Genomic DNA, 17932 nt, shown 5'->3' on the forward strand with positions numbered 1-17932 from the left:
AATATATTCTGGGTAAGACCCGATGACTACGTGTGGAGATTATGTCCGGGTAAGACCCGATGACTACGTGTGGAAATATATTCCGGGTAAGACCCGATGACTACGTGTGGAGATTTTGTCCGGGTAAGACCCGATAACTTCGTGTGGAGATTTCATCTGAGCTAAAGGTCTCGCCGATAATCCGAGTAGAGGTTAAAGCTATAAGACTTCGTAATAAGAATTGCTTATAAATATATTCAATGCGAAAGGTTAAACAGGTATGTACTCCAAGTTTATATGTGAGCTTGATTTGAACTAAATCATAAGGTAGTTATGTGATGCATACGTGAGCAATATATGAAACTATTCCTATGATTATGTGACATCGGATCAGTGTGAGAGGTTATGTGAAATTATGCAATATATCTATGTCACATGAGCTCACTTTTATGTGAAAATTTATCTGCCTATTGTATATGCTGAGATGTGCATATTCGGTAAAGGGATGGTATGCCCGAAGGAAGAGTGAAATAAAAATACGAACAACTATGTTATAATTTGATTGTTATCTGTTGACACTGCTTAAAACTTACTAAGCATTGTAATGCTTACTCCGTTTACTTTGTTTTTTTTCTGTTTTATAGATCTCATTTCGAAGCTACAGGCTCGGGGATCGTCAGCAACTAGTCACACTATCACTATCCACTGCTTGTTACTGTTATGTTTTGAATTATTTTATGGCATGTATAGAATAGACCAGTGGCCGAAGAATATTTTGGTTAATGTATATAAGTCATGCGAAAATGGCATCTTTTGAATGTGTACTTATAGAAGTTTAAATTGTATCCCTGACTGTCTTTAGTACTTATCTAAAGGAATGTTCGAGAAAAAAAAATTTACTGTTCTGATATGAGTTTCAAGTCCGGTAATGCCCCGTTACCTATTCTGGCAACGGATACGGGATTGGGGTGTTACAACTTCGATGATCAATGTGACCACCAAGATTCGGGATAAACTTCTAGGCCGGGTTTTGGGGTGTTACATAATCAAATAACGAGATTACTAAACAAAGTTCCTATCAACAAAGTTATCATCAGAATTCCTGTCAATCACAACTCGCGACAGGTGAGCATTACACAATACATTAATTCAAAACATATTTTCAGTCATTGTATAGTTAAGGTTTTATCTTGGTAATTACAAAATATTGCTCATTACCAGCTCACGATGCTACTCACACAAGCTGCAAAGAATATGCAACATATGCAAGATCTCAGCCATCACTACGGTCTATATCACCAGTACATAATACCTGCTAAATAACCATCATCTCACGATATTGCTCACACGAGCTGTAGAGAATCCGCAACATATTGAAGATCTCAACCATCAATACGGTCTATATCACCGGTACATAGTACCTACTAAACAATCATCGTCTCACAGTGCTACTCACACAAGCTATAGAGAATCCGTAACATATGCAAGATCTCAACCATTGCTACGGCCTGTATCATTGGTACATAGTACATGCTAAGTAATCACCCATCTCACGATACTGCTCACACAAACTGTAGAAAATCTAAAACATATGCAGGATCTCAGCCATCGCTACGGTTTGTATCATCGACAAAGCCTGATAACTAGTTGCTTTATTCATTTATCATGTATTTCAATCAATCAATTGTTAAGTATAACGATTAATTTAATTGTAACAAGCAAGGAATGTATAAAAAGAATCATTATAGTAAAGAAATAACAGTACGAACTTACCAGACTGATTTGCAGTAACTGGCAAAGTACAGGGACTATTCAACAACTTCTCTATGCCTTGATTTTCAACCCATTCTTGATCTAAAATAATAATTTCATTCAATTAACTAATTTAAACAGTATAATTAACTCTTTTTATGCAATTAAGTCCTTTTTGATATTTTTACAAATTTGCCCCAAAAATTTTACATTTATGCAATTTAGTTCTTAAGTCCAAAACTTGCAATTTAACAAGTTTTCGTTAAAACCAAGTCCAACCGAATTGTTTTAGGTCTCTCTACAACCCATATTTACTATTATTTAACAACAAGTCCTTGTACTTCTACTATTTTCATATTTTAGTCCTTAAACATTAAAATCATAAAAACTACTTAACAAAATAGCCCTAACTAACAACAAAGTTGAATAATCTTTCATAAATCTTCAAAAATAACCCAAACTCATCAATGGTAAAATTCATAATGAATTAGTCCTCAGGTTAGCTAGATCAAGCTAAAACAAGTTCAAAAACATAAAAATTACTAAAAGCGAACGAGGTTTACTCACCCAATTGAAGAATTCAAGCTTGGCTAAAGCTTTCTTCTCCCCAAAATGGCCATTCGGTTTGTGAAAGAAATATAGAAGAAAATGGACTAGAAATTTCCATCATACTTTACTTTAAAATCATTTATTTACCTAATTACTATTATGCCCTTTATTATTTCATTCAAATTTCAACAATCATGAACCTATTACCATCCGTTATGAATATTAAGGGTCTAATTGCCCTTTAGATCCCCTCAATTAACCCTTTTAAACACATAGCAAATGGTTTTTGTAGTTTTTACAATTTAGTCTTTTTCTTCAATTAATCATCCAAATGTTCAAATTTCCTAACCAAATTTTAATACGACAATAATAACCTCGTGAATATTAAATAATTAATATTTACAGCCTAACACATCGAAGTTGTAGCCCCGAACCCACCATTTCTGATTATAGTGAAAATGAATTAATTAGTAAATCCTTATTTAATTAGGATTTAATTGCAATTTACCACAATGTAGAGAATTCCACATCATTTCTATTATTAGGCCATTTAAATAGGGTCCAATTACACAATTGGTCCTTCAATTATATTAAATTCCAACTAAACAAACTTTATTTCAATTTAACCTTAAACTAATTAGGACTTAATGAATAAATAACCCAAAAGTTAGTGGATTTAATCGTGTCACCACTTGGACTTTTTAACCATGGTCTAATTACCATTTTGGTCCCTTTAGTATTTTAACTTTATAGCAATTAACTTTTACCTCAATTAAACAATCAATCATCAAAATTACCGAACCAAACTTCAATTCACCTATAATACAACTCTATAAATATTTAATAAAAATATTTACAGCCATAAATTATGGAAAAGAGGTCCCGATACCTCATTTTTCAAAACCACTTGACTTTTGAACCGAACCACTTATACTAACTTTTAATTCGATAATTAAAATTCATCAATTCGAAATTTAATATAAAAATTATTATTGACTCATATAATTTAAATACTAATTATACGAACTTACTCGTCGTTTTTTGTGCTCCCGAAATCACTATTTCCGACACCACTAAAAAATGGGTTGTTACAAAGGTTAAGAAGGATTAGTTGGAAATAGACATGTTTGGATTATATTGCATGTAATTTCCATGCTACACATCCATACTTAATTTATGTCATTTGGTTGTGTTAATATACGTGATCAGGGATAGATTTGGTTACGATATATGTAACGAAAGTTGTCTTGGTTCTATGTTAACATAATTAATAGACGAGATTGTTCAGAATACCTTTTGGATATGATAGTAAAGTTTTGAGCTCATAAGATTATATAATGACATGTAATAATAGAGTAATTAGTATATATATGTGGTCCAAGTGGGAGACTGTTGGAAAATATGGGCATTACATAATAAATGTAATTACACATTATTATTTACTATTATAAAAGGTTAGCCCAAATTAAAAGTAATCTAATTTGGTTAAGATTTATTGGGTCTTAGTTATTAAATAAAGTATGGGTCAAATATGTGTAAATACTCTAGTAACTAATTTCTAATTGATGATGGGGCTGATTAGAAATTAGGGTTAATGTGCAAAAGTTATGATCCCCAAATTACATATACATAACTTTTCTAATACGTCATCTTTAGAACAGAGAGAGCCACATTCTCTAAATTATTTGTGTGCTAATTTGAAATATCAAAACCATAAAATTTAAAATTTTCGCTTCTGTACTTAATTATATTCTTAATTTATTCTTGATAACGTATCCTGATAAATAAAGTTTAATATTTTATTCTATTTTTATGGTTCTAACGCACAAGGCTATGCAACCAGCTATTACTAAAATTTATAAGGGGGCTACGATGGGTGGAATGGAATAAACCACTTGCAAGGGTTTGCGTTTTGATTACCAACTAGGTAGTAAAAGCTCAATCAAGATTGGCTTTTGTTGCAGGTGTAGTGCGAGATGAAAGGGGCAATTGTATTCAATGATTTATTTTAAAAATAGGTAGTCAGACAACGTATAAACAGAGCTCGAGGGTGTCTGTGAGGGGTCACGTCTAGCAAAAACAAATTAGGTATCTCAAAATTGATAGTTGAAATGGATGCACTGCTTGTGGTACATTTCTTGACTAGACCATTTGATGACTATCACTCATTTGGCACTTCAATTTCAGATTGTTTAGAATTGATTAATGAAAGGTGGGTTCTTGAAATGAGACACGAACTAATAGAAGGAAATAAGTGCATGGACCATCTAGCAAATTTGGAACAAGACTTGGCACTTGGAGTTGTCCTTCCCCACACTCCACCGATGAGCATCCTCTCCCTTCTACAGGTCGATGCTTGTGTAAAAAGGGTAGTTAGTTTATAATTTTTCCATCTCTCTTTATGCAGCAAAAAGAAAAAAAAATGATTACTTCTACATACATAATGGAAATTATAAAAAGCTTACCAACAAATTAAGTAAACTTTTATTAATTTTCTTTAGGCTTATATAATATTTGGTGTTTGAATTTGATTCTTTTTGAATTTGGTATATAAATTTTTATTTTATCTAATCTGGTACTTAAATTTGTTGAATATTATATAAATTATCCAAAAACAATAATGATGTTATTTTTTTATGAGAGGACATAAACAATTAATGTATAACTAACAAGTGATAGATATAGTGGAATTTAATGACGGTAATGGTTACGTTATTTAGAATTTCTCTATTTCACTAAATAAAATGCTCAAATTTTACTTTTCATTGAGGCTGAAATTACTTTAATTATTAACTTCAGGTACGATTCAAGAGAGATTGCATATTTAAAGCATGGTTTAGTCGTCACAAAACTCCCAATTCCACAAAAAAATATCATTAGTATTAAAAGAAATTTGTGTTCGAAAATTGTGCTTTCAATTATACTTAACAATTTGATATTAAAGAAGAAAACAAGAATTTTGAAAACTAAAATAAAAGAAATTCATTATGTTAAATTAAAAAAATAAAAGTAAAAGTAATTGAAGATTTAAAATCCAAAAAATTAATTTCATGCCATCAGCTACGTGTCAATCATACATTGATTACTTTTATTACTTTATAAAAAATAATACTATATGTTACGTTTGGCAGAAGTATTATTTTTTACACATGTTTTAGTATAAGTGTTAGCAATAAACTAATTCAATTGGTAATATTTAACCACTTCCATGACTTCTGTTTGTTTATATGTAAAAGGTTTTACAGAAAATATTTTTTATATTTTCCTGTGTTTGTTTCATATAAAACAATTTGGTCAACGGAAAATGACTTACAGGCCAACGTAAAATAAGTTTTTTTTTCCAATAAGATGACTTACCCTTTTGAAAAGCGTAAGTCATTTCCGAAAAAGAGCTCCTCTATAGTTAATTTTATTTTTTATATAAAAATTAACTTAAATCAAGCTTAATATTATTATATTGATAATAAATTTTATTTTATTTTAAAAAATATTTAAATATTAATATAAAATATTATATTTTTCAATATTAATTAAACATACATATTTAATTATTTATATTTATTCATATAATAAATTATTATAATTAATTATTTTAATATTTTAATTTTATTTTAATAATAAATTTTAAAAAAATTTAAATAATATTCTTCAAATGTATAATATTAATATTTTAATAATAAATATTTATTACAATTTTAAATAAATTAATAACAAATGCTTTGTAGTATAAAGGTTAAAATATGTCATAAGTCTATGTACGCTTTACAAATTTGCAATTTAGTCTCTGTACTTTTATTTTCAAGAATTTAGTCCCTCTACTTTTTATGTTTGAAAATCAAGTCCAATTGTTGACATTGTTAAATTTTTTTGTCAATTTTGTTGATGTCATATTTTTAAATAAAAAATATTCACTTGGTAGTCATGTAGCTAAAAAATGACATTGTAATGAACCTGAATTTAACAAAATATTTTTAATATATGCAAAAACAATGTAAAATATAAATTTATAGATATAAAATAAACGCAATTAAATAATGAAAGATAAAAAAATTTCAAATGTACGTTGGTTTCATTGAAAACAACTTCAATGAAATATTTTTAAAAAATCTAATTTATCCAAACACTAGAAAATATTAATGTTTACAGGAAGAAAGTCATTTTCTAACAATTATTTTCCAGAAGTCATTTTTAGTAAAATAGAGAAACCGTTATTTTTAGCAATGGGAAGGAAAAAATTTCACTTATTTTGAAGAAGTCTTATTTTTTTATAAAAGTTATTACTCAACTTTCTAATTTCGAGTTTAAATTTGTATTAACTATTTTTTATTTTATGTCTAATTATTGTAATAAATAAATTTTGCTCTCATCTTATTATACTAATAATTAAAGGAGGCAATATAATATATTAGAGTAATTTGTAAAGTTTAAGTATGATAATGAAAACAAATATTTTAGGTAGCAAATAAGAGAAAATTATAGATGGATTAATTGGTATGGGAAAGAAAAAGAAAAAAATAGTAGTGAAGTGGAAAGGTGATATTGGGTTGGATCGACCATTGTATCTTCATTTATTTCCTCCCCTGTTCTCTTAGCCCATAATTCAAGTCTTAATCAACTTTTGGGTTAGAAGTTGGTACATATATAGTAATACCATTTTAGGTTTAGGGTTTTTGTAAGGTGAGTGAGTGTAATTTTCTTCCTTTCTGCCAAGGCTGCCGCTTGGGAGACAGGATGAAGACCATTCTTTCTTCCGAGACGATGGACATCCCCGATGGGATTAGCATCAAAATAAAAGCCAAGGTTATCGAAGTTGAGGGTCCCAGGGGTAAGCTCATCCGCGACTTCAAGCACCTCAACCTCGACTTCCATCTCATTAAGGACGAGGAGACCGGCAAGCGTAAGCTCAGGCTTGAGGCTTGGTTCGGCTCCAGGAAGACTAGCGCCGCCATCCGCACCGCTCTCAGCCACGTCGAGAACCTCATCACCGGCGTCACCAAGGGATACCGTTACAAAATGAGGTTCGTCTATGCTCACTTTCCCATCAACGCCTCCATCACTAATGCCAACAAGTCCATCGAGATCCGTAATTTCCTTGGCGAGAAGAAGGTCATCTCTCTACCCTTTCTTCTGCTTATATTGGATTGGAATCTGACTGTTAGTATTCATTCTTTTATTTTATTTTTTTATTTGAGGAAGGCATTTGGTACTGTTTTTATTTCATATGGTTTTCTGTTCCATTGTAGGGAATATAAATTTCTTAGGAAGAACTGTTTTCTGTCAATCCATGTTGTTCTGACTTCATTTGCTTATGCGTAGACATGGGTAGCCATTACTTTTTTCAATCCAATTGTTCACCATGCTCAATTGTCGTCATGTTATTGTTTCTAGAGTTGGAGATATACCTGCTAATAACCTGAAATTATATATAAATATTGGCTGCTCATCTTCTGTGGGTGAACAAACAGGTGCGTAAGGTGGATATGTTGGAAGGGGTTTCCATAGTTCGATCTGAGAAGGTGAAGGATGAGATTGTTTTGGATGGTAATGATATTGAACTTGTGTCACGATCAGCAGCTTTAATAAATCAGGTAACCATTGAACCTGTTACACAATATTTCACATGCGTGCTCTGTACATACAGCTTAAATATTTTGTTTTCGTAATCTAAGTGTTTGACCTTGGTATGAAACAGAAATGCCATGTGAAGAACAAGGATATTAGAAAGTTCCTTGATGGTATCTATGTTAGTGAGAAGGGAAGAATCGCTGAAGAGGAATGAATGATGGGATTTTCTCTTGAGACATAGTTGTAGTTCTGCTTTATTGAGAACTTGGTTTTTGTTTTGATTGAATTCAACTGCAGAGTACAAGGATGTTATCTTTATTTATTCTTGAGAAAATTTTGAATCTTTTGTTTGAATTTTGTACTTCAACTATGTCTTGATGCATTTTTAAGCGTTGTGTTTTCTGTGTGCTGGTTTTGAGAAACTTCCTTATGCCATGTTTATCGGTGTCGGAAATATGTGAACTCATAATAGATGAACTCAGTGGCAGAGCCGAGTATAGAATTAAATTATATATTTTTACGATAGTAAAAATGTAATTTTATCCTTTTAATAGTTTATATATTTATAAATTTAAAAGGTTAAATTAAATTTTTATTATTATGGGATCAAAAGTATAATTGTATTATTATTAAATTAAAATTTTATCGATTTGGCCCTTGGGTCTGGCGGACACGAAAAGATATAATTTTGGTCATTATGATTGTCACAAAACTTTCACTTCGACTCTTCTTTCCTAATAATATAATCTAAATTGGTTTAAACATTAGGAATGAGTTAGGCTAAGGTTTTTAAAATGGATGTTTGAACTCATTTAAAGCAAATGTGTGTATGCTTTTAAGAGATGGACGGCCTCTTTTTTTGTCCTTTCACTTAGGAGTTGAATATAAAGGTATGCGTGGAATGAAACCGTTATTTATCACCTTCTCTTTCTGAGAAATCTGTTTCTCGTTAGTCAATAAAACACGATGTGGATTCTTAAGAAAAAGAGGTGGTATACATGACACTCAAATACCAAAATTATGATATTTATTTTCAGCAGCCAATTATGTATTTGTTACTCTAAATTATTTTTTTCTTTTATTTTATCGAAGTTAATATCTTTTTTATTTTAAGCCTCAAATCATATATTTATCATAAATTATATTTAAAAATAAATGTAATTCTCACGTGTGTTTATATATATATCATGTAATTCAAAATAAATAAATTAAACTTTCATAATCGAATTATCATAGTTACAATTTAATTATCTCATTATTAAAACTTTGGTTTATTTTAAGCTCCCACATTAATTTAGAGCAACTTCATTTAATTATTATATTAAGAATTTTACTCAATTTAAGGCTTATTAATTTTTCATGCAACATAAACTGATATGAATTCATGCTTCATTCAAACAATTAATCATGAAAATAACATACTTTATATATAATCAATTTTTTTTCAATACTTTATCAATTCTAGCTTTTTAAAAAAATTAAATCTTATCCATTTTCTGTACATATTATTGCTGCATGAGAATTTCGAACAATAGGAATATTGATGTCATTGAAATATGTTCAACAAGACAACAATAAAAGTAGACACAATACTTTGGAACAGATACGTGATACTTTTATAGAAACGTGACACAAGCAGTAACATGACAATAATGACAACAACGAATATGAACATCAACAATGTGGACAACATTCAATATGAAAACATCCTTAAGATTGTTGGCATATGTTGATCAATTAATTTGATTCATTTTGAAAAATAATGATTTTTTTTAATTTTTATAAATTGAAAACATAATCCAAACGCATATGTTGAAGTCACTGAACTTAATAATAGAAGAAAAATCTAGTTTAAATTTGTTTTTTTTTTTAAAAAAAGAACTTTTTATTGAATGAACAATTTATAAAATATTAGTAATTTATGAAACACGAAAATGTAGTGACAGTTGGATAAGTATGGATTTTAAAAAGGTAATCCAATACCAAATAAGAAAATTGTTTGAATGAGTAGTTAGGAGTTAGGACAGCATCAGCATCCTGATTTTGATAGCCAACAAAATGGGAAAGACTGGAATGTGGGGGCATCTTATTCTCATACTGATTATGAATTCCACTGGCTACTCGAGTAAGTTAAGCTTAGTGTTGAAATGCGTCATCCCCTATACCTATAAACCAGTTTCCATTTCTTCTGTAACCATGAAAAACTTCGGTTATTACATGGCAATGGTGGTAGTTCAATTTGCTTATGGTGGATCAAACATTCTCATTAAAATCGCTCTTGCGAGACGCCTCAATCAATTTGTCTTCCTAGTTTACCGCCATATACTTGCCATGCTTTTGTTAGCCCCCCCTCCCCTGCTTGTGTACTTGAAAAGTAAGCTAAACTTACAAGTTTCAGCCTCTTATTATTCCTAGTCAATCCACCACCAAAAATTTCAGGAGAACCTGTTTTGTATTTTGCAAGCAGGAAAGAACGTCCTTCGCTTTCGTTGCCCATGTTTGGCCAAATATTTTTGTTTTCATCTCTAGGGACTACTATTCATCTTAATTTGTACTTTGCTGCTTTAGTTTACACTTCTCCAACTGTAGCCACTGCTTGGAGCATTGTTATCCCTAGTTTGACGTTTCTAATGGCAGTTTTTCTGAGGTATATGTAAAGACTAAATCAATCCTCACCTTTTGGCCTTCCAATCTCAGCTGAATATTGCTTTTCTTTTTTATGTTTCCAATTCAGAATGGAAAAAGTGAAGATTAGAAGTGGCAGCGGTGGAGCAAAGGTATCGGGTACCTTTTGGAGAGTAGGGTTCCAATTGAAAGGCTTTGTAGAGAGGCCATTGATAAACATATATGGCAGAAATGGTTCTGAATCCCAAGAGTGAGTATAGTAGGCATGGAAATGAAAGTTGGATCAAAGGTTCTGCTCTTGTTCTAGTCAGTTACCTTGCTTGGAGTGGATGGCTAATTCTCCAGGTCAATAGATATTTATTACTGTATGTCATTTTCATGTAGATACCGTGGATAATTCTTTCTTCATTTCTTGTTCCTATTTTTGCTAATAATTTCTCCCTCATATCACAGGCTAAAGTATATCCACCTCAATTATCGCTAAATGCTCTAATGTGCTTCATTGCATCGTTGCAATCTTCTGTTCTTGCCCTGGTTTTTTGCAAGAAATCCACTCCTGTGGAGACTGGGGCGAATGTACAGCTTTTGACCATCATGTAAGTGCTCCATCCAGAATTCAACTAAGGCTATTTTTTTAATTCAAACATTAATTTCAAACTTTAAAAATTTGGTAAAAATACAGCTTTCAATACAAAAATTTGATTTTAAACCAAAATTTTAACTAAAAATAAAAAAATTTAGCTTTTTGGCTTTTAAATTTTTTTTAAATAAACTTATTTTTTTGTCCAATTAAATTTCTATTTTAGAACAGCAAGTCTAAAATTAACATTTTAATTTCTTAAAGACATTTTTTACATAAATGATAAATATTTTTTTCATCTTCGTCGCACTTTTTAACCATAATGGTAAATTAATTTTAACTCTAAAGGCTGTTACTTGAGGTAAGTGTCGTACTTTTATAACAATGTCCGGATATATAGAATACTAGTAATTTAGAAAGAAAGAAAAAAAGAGGACATTCTTACGTAAAATGAATAGGAAATTGAAGGCTTCCAGCGTTATTTGTTTATATGAGATTGCTAAAAATGAAATTTGTTATAGGGAGTGGTGCTCTCAGAATTCGTCTTCTACTTACAAACATGGTGTATCATTAACAAAGGACCAGTCTTCTCCGCGATGTTTACTCCACTGCTTGTCGTTGTCGCAATATTCTCTGCAATTGTTTTCGCAGAGCGACTTCACGTAGGCAGGTAAAGTGAATAATGCTAAGAAAAATGTTGCTTTTCATAGCCTGTTCGCCTGGTTCTCATTTGGTTGGGTTTGGAAAATTTTCAGCATGGTGGGTACATTTCTTATTGTTTTGGGACTTTGTTTTGTACTTTGGGGCAAAAGGAGGGACAGTTTTGTCGCAGGAAATACAAAGAATGGAGATGATAAAAGATTAGTAGTGATTTCCAGCATCAAATGCCCAATAGCCACAAGAGAGGCGATGTGGTTGAGAAAAATGTTAATCACTTGCTTCCACCCAAATATGCTTATTAGTAATTTTGAATCAGGGTAATTTCCATGAAGTGAGCGGTTGGTTGGTTCCATGTGCTCTTTCTTTTAAGTAAAGGAATAAAGAAGACTTTACAAACTGCATAACCAGTAGTTTTGAACACCTTTGGATATATAATTGTTTCCAGAAAACGTCTGCAGAGGCAAATCTCGGGCCACAAAGGTTGTAAGTGAGATTTGGTCGGATCCAAATGCATTGTAAAAGTATCATGGACTTTTTGTATTAGGAATCAAATTATATTTTGCTTCTATTTAAAAAAATAGATGGATTAGTTATTTTATTATAGATTAAAGAGCAATGCATTCTGTTAAAAATTTTATCTATTTCTACTGTTAAAAACTAGTCTCTATACGTCAGGATGAGATAGACGTAGCACACCATGTGTAATTCTTTAATTATTCTGTCAATTACACCAAATGTTAACAGTAGAAATAGATGAAATTTTTAATAAAAATGATCATTTGCTCTTTAATCTAATGTGTGGGAACTAATGTACTCAATTTTTGAATAAAAATGGTAAAATGTACTCTGACTTCTTATATAGGGATCTTTATGGTACTTTTACCATCTAAAGATTGAAATTAAATCTCAGAAAAGTAACACCATTGAGGCCTTGGTTAGAGGTGCTTATGGGTCAAGCACAACAAACAATTTAGGCAAGTTTGCTAGGCTCGAGCCCAAAAAAAGGACCTAAAATTTTGCCCAAGCCCGGTCCAACCATATTATTTTTTTGTATAATTTTTAAATATATAATACATCAAAAATACTAAAAATATTAAATTAAATATTTCTCAATAAATTGAAAATAAACTTTAAAAAATATTTATACTTAAATAACACTAAGATAGATGCAACTTAACAAGTAAATGTCTCTAAAATAATAACAAAACTAACAATAAAACGAATGTTATACAATATCCAAACAATAACAATAAAATAATAGTAACATAATAGTGAAATGGTAGTAAAATAAGAAGAAAATAACAAGAAAATAGCATTAAAACAACAAAAAATAGCATATATTTTTTGTCTTTTTGTGAATTCGGGCTGGGCCCAGGCCAAAAATGCCTTACCCAAGGCCTGTCTCGTTTTTTTAAACGAGCCTTTTTTTTTCCAAACCTATTTTTTGAGCCTATATTTTTACTTAAACCCTTCCACTTTTCGGGCGGGTCTTTGAGCTAGGCCAAGTCTAGTCTTGATCATGTCATATCAAAGTTTCAGAAAAAGTGTTATGAAATTTGGAGAAATGTGTCGAAACTTTCAATGTATTCAGCAGATTATCACATGTAAGAGGAGAGAGAAAAAAAGAAGTAAAAGAAAAAAAACTTAGTATTTTATTAAAGGGATAATATAATTTTTTGCCCTTTAACTTGGCAAGTAGGTCCACTTTGGTATTTATATTTCTTTTTGGTCCACTTGGTCCTTGAACTTGCCAACTAGATCTATTTTGGTCCCTGAACTTGAATTATGTCAAGATTTGATTATGTGACTAGTGTTATTAGAACATAATTGGATCAGATGGATCGAGAACAGATCGATATAATATTACAAACAAATGGGTTGAACCAGTTGACTCGAAAACTGTTTCAAATTGGTAAAAGCTGAAAATCGAGAAAATATCAACAGTTGAACCAGTGTTAATTATCCAAGAAGTATTATCAAACACACCATTCAAGGGATTTATTTGAGTTTGAGGATTACCAAACACTATTATCAACGCTTGCCACTGCGCAACATTAAGACCAAGTAACGCCGCAGTCGTCGTTGGGGTAGGAGATGTACCAATTGAATTTGCAACAGTAGCACTCACATGGAACGCCCCGAAAAGCAGCACTTGAAGGGTGAGAGGTAGGCGTCTTTCCACAAGCACTACTTGTGCCCTTAGCTTCCGACTTTGACGATGGTGGTGGTGGTGTGGTCATCTTAATTTGGTTTGTGGAATTTTAGGGTTTGGCTGTGATATCATGACAATAGTAGGGTAAAGTCCCAATTATCATTCATCAACATAGGAGAACATATATACATGTCATATCGCACTTAAAATTGAAATAGGAAAACTACTCCTAGTCATTCTCTACTTCTAATAATACAGAAAACTATTCCTAAAATAAATTATCTCATAATATTCATATCTTTCCATAATAATAATATTACCAATATATATATACAACTGATGTAGGTAATAAAATGTGCCTAATAAAATTAAAATGTATAAAATATTTTAAGATAAAACTTCGATTGAATGGTAAAATTAAAATTTTATCAATGGTATGGGTTCAAATCACATCATATATAAATTTTTATAGACTTTTTTTAAAACAATGAAAAAAACTAAAGTGACCTAAGTAATAGAACTTGACTTATTTTTAACGCGGAATGTCATTTCTATAATTTCCGTAACCGAGTTGGTGCTCAGTTAACTTGTGACATCAACTCAGTCAAAAGTTTAAACAATAATATAGATAAACAGTTACAAAAAAATAGTTTTAAAATAAAAGGTTTTCTTTTTCATATTTTCAATAAAAATGTATTAAAAATGTTTAAAGTAAAGCCTTTAAAAATTAAAAATTTTAAAATAATTTTGAATGATTTTAAAAAAAATGAAAATATATATTTTTTAAAAATTCAAACAATGTTTTATTTGCTCGAGGAATGGTAATAAGGTCTCTCTAAACTTTAATCTATTCATTTGGTCAATATTAAATTAAATTTGAACAAATTTTTTTAATTTTAAAATAATATTAATTATATATAAAATATAATTTATGTAAATTTAAATGTAAAGTATATAAATTATTATTATGTCTTGATTTGTATAGAACGGTGATCAAAGCTTTTGTCCAACATCTATTCAACACGGATCTCAAATCCTATTCACCACTCTCAATATTGTATAAAAGTAAAATATTAGAATAAAATAAGTTTTATAAAGATAATAAATTAAGTTTTAAAATTTTTTAGTGTATTTTGAAAAAAATAGTTACACAATATATTTAAATTTAATTTAAATTGATTTAGAATTTATATTATTATTTAAAATTATTTTACACTAATATTTAATATGCTTTAAATAATTAAATTTATAAAAATATTTTTGATATATAAATAATTTAAATTAATTAAAAAAATACTTACGCAAGTATGATTTCAAAAAAAATATACCATTAAAAGGTCAGATCTCAAAAAAATTTTCCAACTTTGAGTTTATTTCATCCAAACAGACCATTTCAGTGTTTTAAAAAAATAAATTATTTTATATTTAAATTTAATTATAAAAATAATATTAATATAATATATTTTTAATTATTTTAAATAGGGAACAGGCCCAGCGGAGCCAGCGCAAACATTAATTTTAAATTTTAAATTAATATATATGAAATATTCTTATTGAATTCATAATAACTTGCATAAATACAAAATTTAACTAAAGATATTAATAATATCAATGATTATATAAAGAATATTTTTTAATTTTAACAGTACAAAGTACAAAAAATAAATATTAGGACTAACTGTGTTTAATTTTTAAACAACAAAATGCAATTTTCTGGAAAACAAAAGCATCAGTGGCATGACTTAAATACTGATAAATGTCAAAAAAATTAAATTAAATTTATTAGATCAAGCCGATTTTTTGAATAATTATGAGAATAGGCCGATTCAGGGAAAACGCTTCCAGCTAGAAGCGTTTTCAGGTGAAATGTAGAAAAACGCTTTCTGCTAGAAATGCTTTCCGCATGGTGCCAAAAAAAAACGCTTCTAGCTGGACGCCTTCCCCCTCCCCAACGACTGCATTTCCAGTGGCTAATTAAAATAGTCATTGCCCTCCACCCCCAACGGTAAATATATATATATATAAACCCCCCACCCTTACTTATTTTTCACAAAATTCTTTCAAAAATCTCTCAAATTCTCTCTTAAATCTATGATAAATTATAAAAGTAACATATTTTAATCTCGTTCTTAATACGTTTATGGATGATTATTTATGAAAATTGGTGAATTTTATGCTCCTAATCCTTTGAATTCATGTTTCTATATTTAAGAGAGCATTTGGGAGCGAAAGGAGCGAAAAAAGAATGAAAATCGAACAAATAGAGCCGAATTCAAGAGTCACACGGCCTGGGCCTTCCCACACAGGCTGGACACACGGCCATGTGCCTGTAATAACTCGATTTTTCAGTGATGTCGAAAACAGTGGTTTCGAGGCCACCAAATCCGAAGAGTAAGTTCGTAAATATTATTATTTAATATTTACGAGTCAAATATGGTTTTAAAAAGATTTTTGATTTAGAAATTTATGTTTTGTAACAATTTATTAGGTTCAAGTTGTAAGACCCTAAGGTCAAGTGGTTTTAGAAAGTGAGGTATCGGGGCATCGTTTCTATAAACTGAGCCTTAAATATTTTTATAAATATTTATGAAGTTTCATTAAGGTGGTATTAAAGTTTCATTGAAAAATTTTAACGTTTCGATAGTTAATTAATTAAAAAAGACTAAATTGAAAGGTGCAAAACTTCCTAATTATAGAAATTAGGTGATGAAATGGTATAATTATTAATTGAGGAATGACTTAAGTGATAATTAAGCCCTAAATAATATAGTGGGATGGTAAATTGATGGATAAGGACAAAATAATTAAATTATAATGGCAAACTTGTAATTTAGTTGAAATTAAAACAAAATTAAGTAAGAAGAAATAGGTTTTCTTCTTCATTTTCTTCTTTTGTCAATGCGGAAACACCATAGAAATAGATTGGAGAATTGGTTGAGCATAAGAGCTTCCATGTGAGTTCAATTCTTACCTGTTTCTTGTAATTTTTATGTTTTTAAAATCGTCGTAACTAGGTCCAGCTAACTCGTACCTTCATTTCTAATTCTGTTAAAAATTTTGGAAGTTCCATTGATAAATATTAGATTTTTTTTTATGAATAACATGGATTTGGAGCTTTAATTGTGTTGTGTGATGATTTTGTAAAGTGATTTTTATTAAATGTTGATTTTAGGATTAAATTGTAAAAATGTCAAAAATTAGGGTTTGATAGTGAATTTTAAGTTTATTAGGGGTTGTATGAGGGCTTAGAATATTTGGATAGATTATTGATATGAGAAAATTAGTTAATTTGATAGATTAACTAATTAAGGGATTAAATTGCAAAAATTATAAAAGTTTAGGGTAATTGCATAAATTTAAAAATAAAAGGGTATTAATTGTAAACTAGATTGGAAATAAAATATATGCTAATAAATGAGTAATTTTATTTTTAGATCAAGATCCCATAGATACTCGTGAAAAAGGAAAAATAGCAGAATTGTTCCTAAACTTCTGTAATTACTACAATTCAGTCTAGGTAAGTTCATACGATTAAAATTTAACATTTGTATAAATTGATGGTTGGTATTATGCATATATTCTATTGTTGGAAATGAATTATTGTTTAAATTATAATATTAAATTGGATATTCGGTTTGAATTGAACGTGAGATTTGAGTACATTCTTGATTTGGTGTATGACAGGGGTTTGGAGTGGAGATGGTATGGGAGGGAGATATCAGCATTTTGCCCAAGTAAACCAGGGTTCAGCATTTATTGCGAACTCTCATGTTTTACTTTTTGTTTGGCGTGATTGGGTGGATTAGCTCTTACGAGCTTCTATTTAGCCTTTGAGCTTCAGTTGGTGTATTCAGGAGGACTAACTCTTATGAGCTTATGTTGACAATGTACTCTTATCCGTAATTTGTTCTTTGAATGGAAAAATCTCAGTAAGGTGATTTATTTCTTATATTTTAAAGACATGTTATTTATTTGTATATTGATTTGAATACGAATGTATTTATCGATTGAAGTTGTGAATGACAGGGAGTTGTCATGGATGATTTTTATTATTATTATTTGATTTATTA

At 29.9% G+C, this 17932-nt stretch overlaps 1 protein-coding gene and 1 pseudogene across 1 annotated transcript; both read left to right on the forward strand.

Moving 5' to 3' along the window:
• Window positions 1–6826: 6826 nt before the first annotated feature.
• Window positions 6827–8199, forward strand: LOC107947048 (60S ribosomal protein L9). Its single transcript, XM_016881599.2, has 3 exons — window positions 6827–7386; window positions 7746–7868; window positions 7973–8199. Exons 1-3 carry the CDS (start codon window positions 7012–7014, stop codon window positions 8057–8059), a joined length of 585 nt encoding a protein of 194 aa, XP_016737088.1. The 5' UTR covers window positions 6827–7011; the 3' UTR covers window positions 8060–8199.
• A 1842-nt stretch (window positions 8200–10041) lies between these two features.
• On the forward strand, window positions 10042–12341 carry LOC107958127 (WAT1-related protein At5g64700-like; annotated as a pseudogene).
• Window positions 12342–17932: the final 5591 nt, after the last annotated feature.

This window comes from Gossypium hirsutum, chromosome A08, assembly GCF_007990345.1.
Source record: "Gossypium hirsutum isolate 1008001.06 chromosome A08, Gossypium_hirsutum_v2.1, whole genome shotgun sequence".
Lineage (NCBI taxonomy): Eukaryota > Viridiplantae > Streptophyta > Magnoliopsida > Malvales > Malvaceae > Gossypium > Gossypium hirsutum.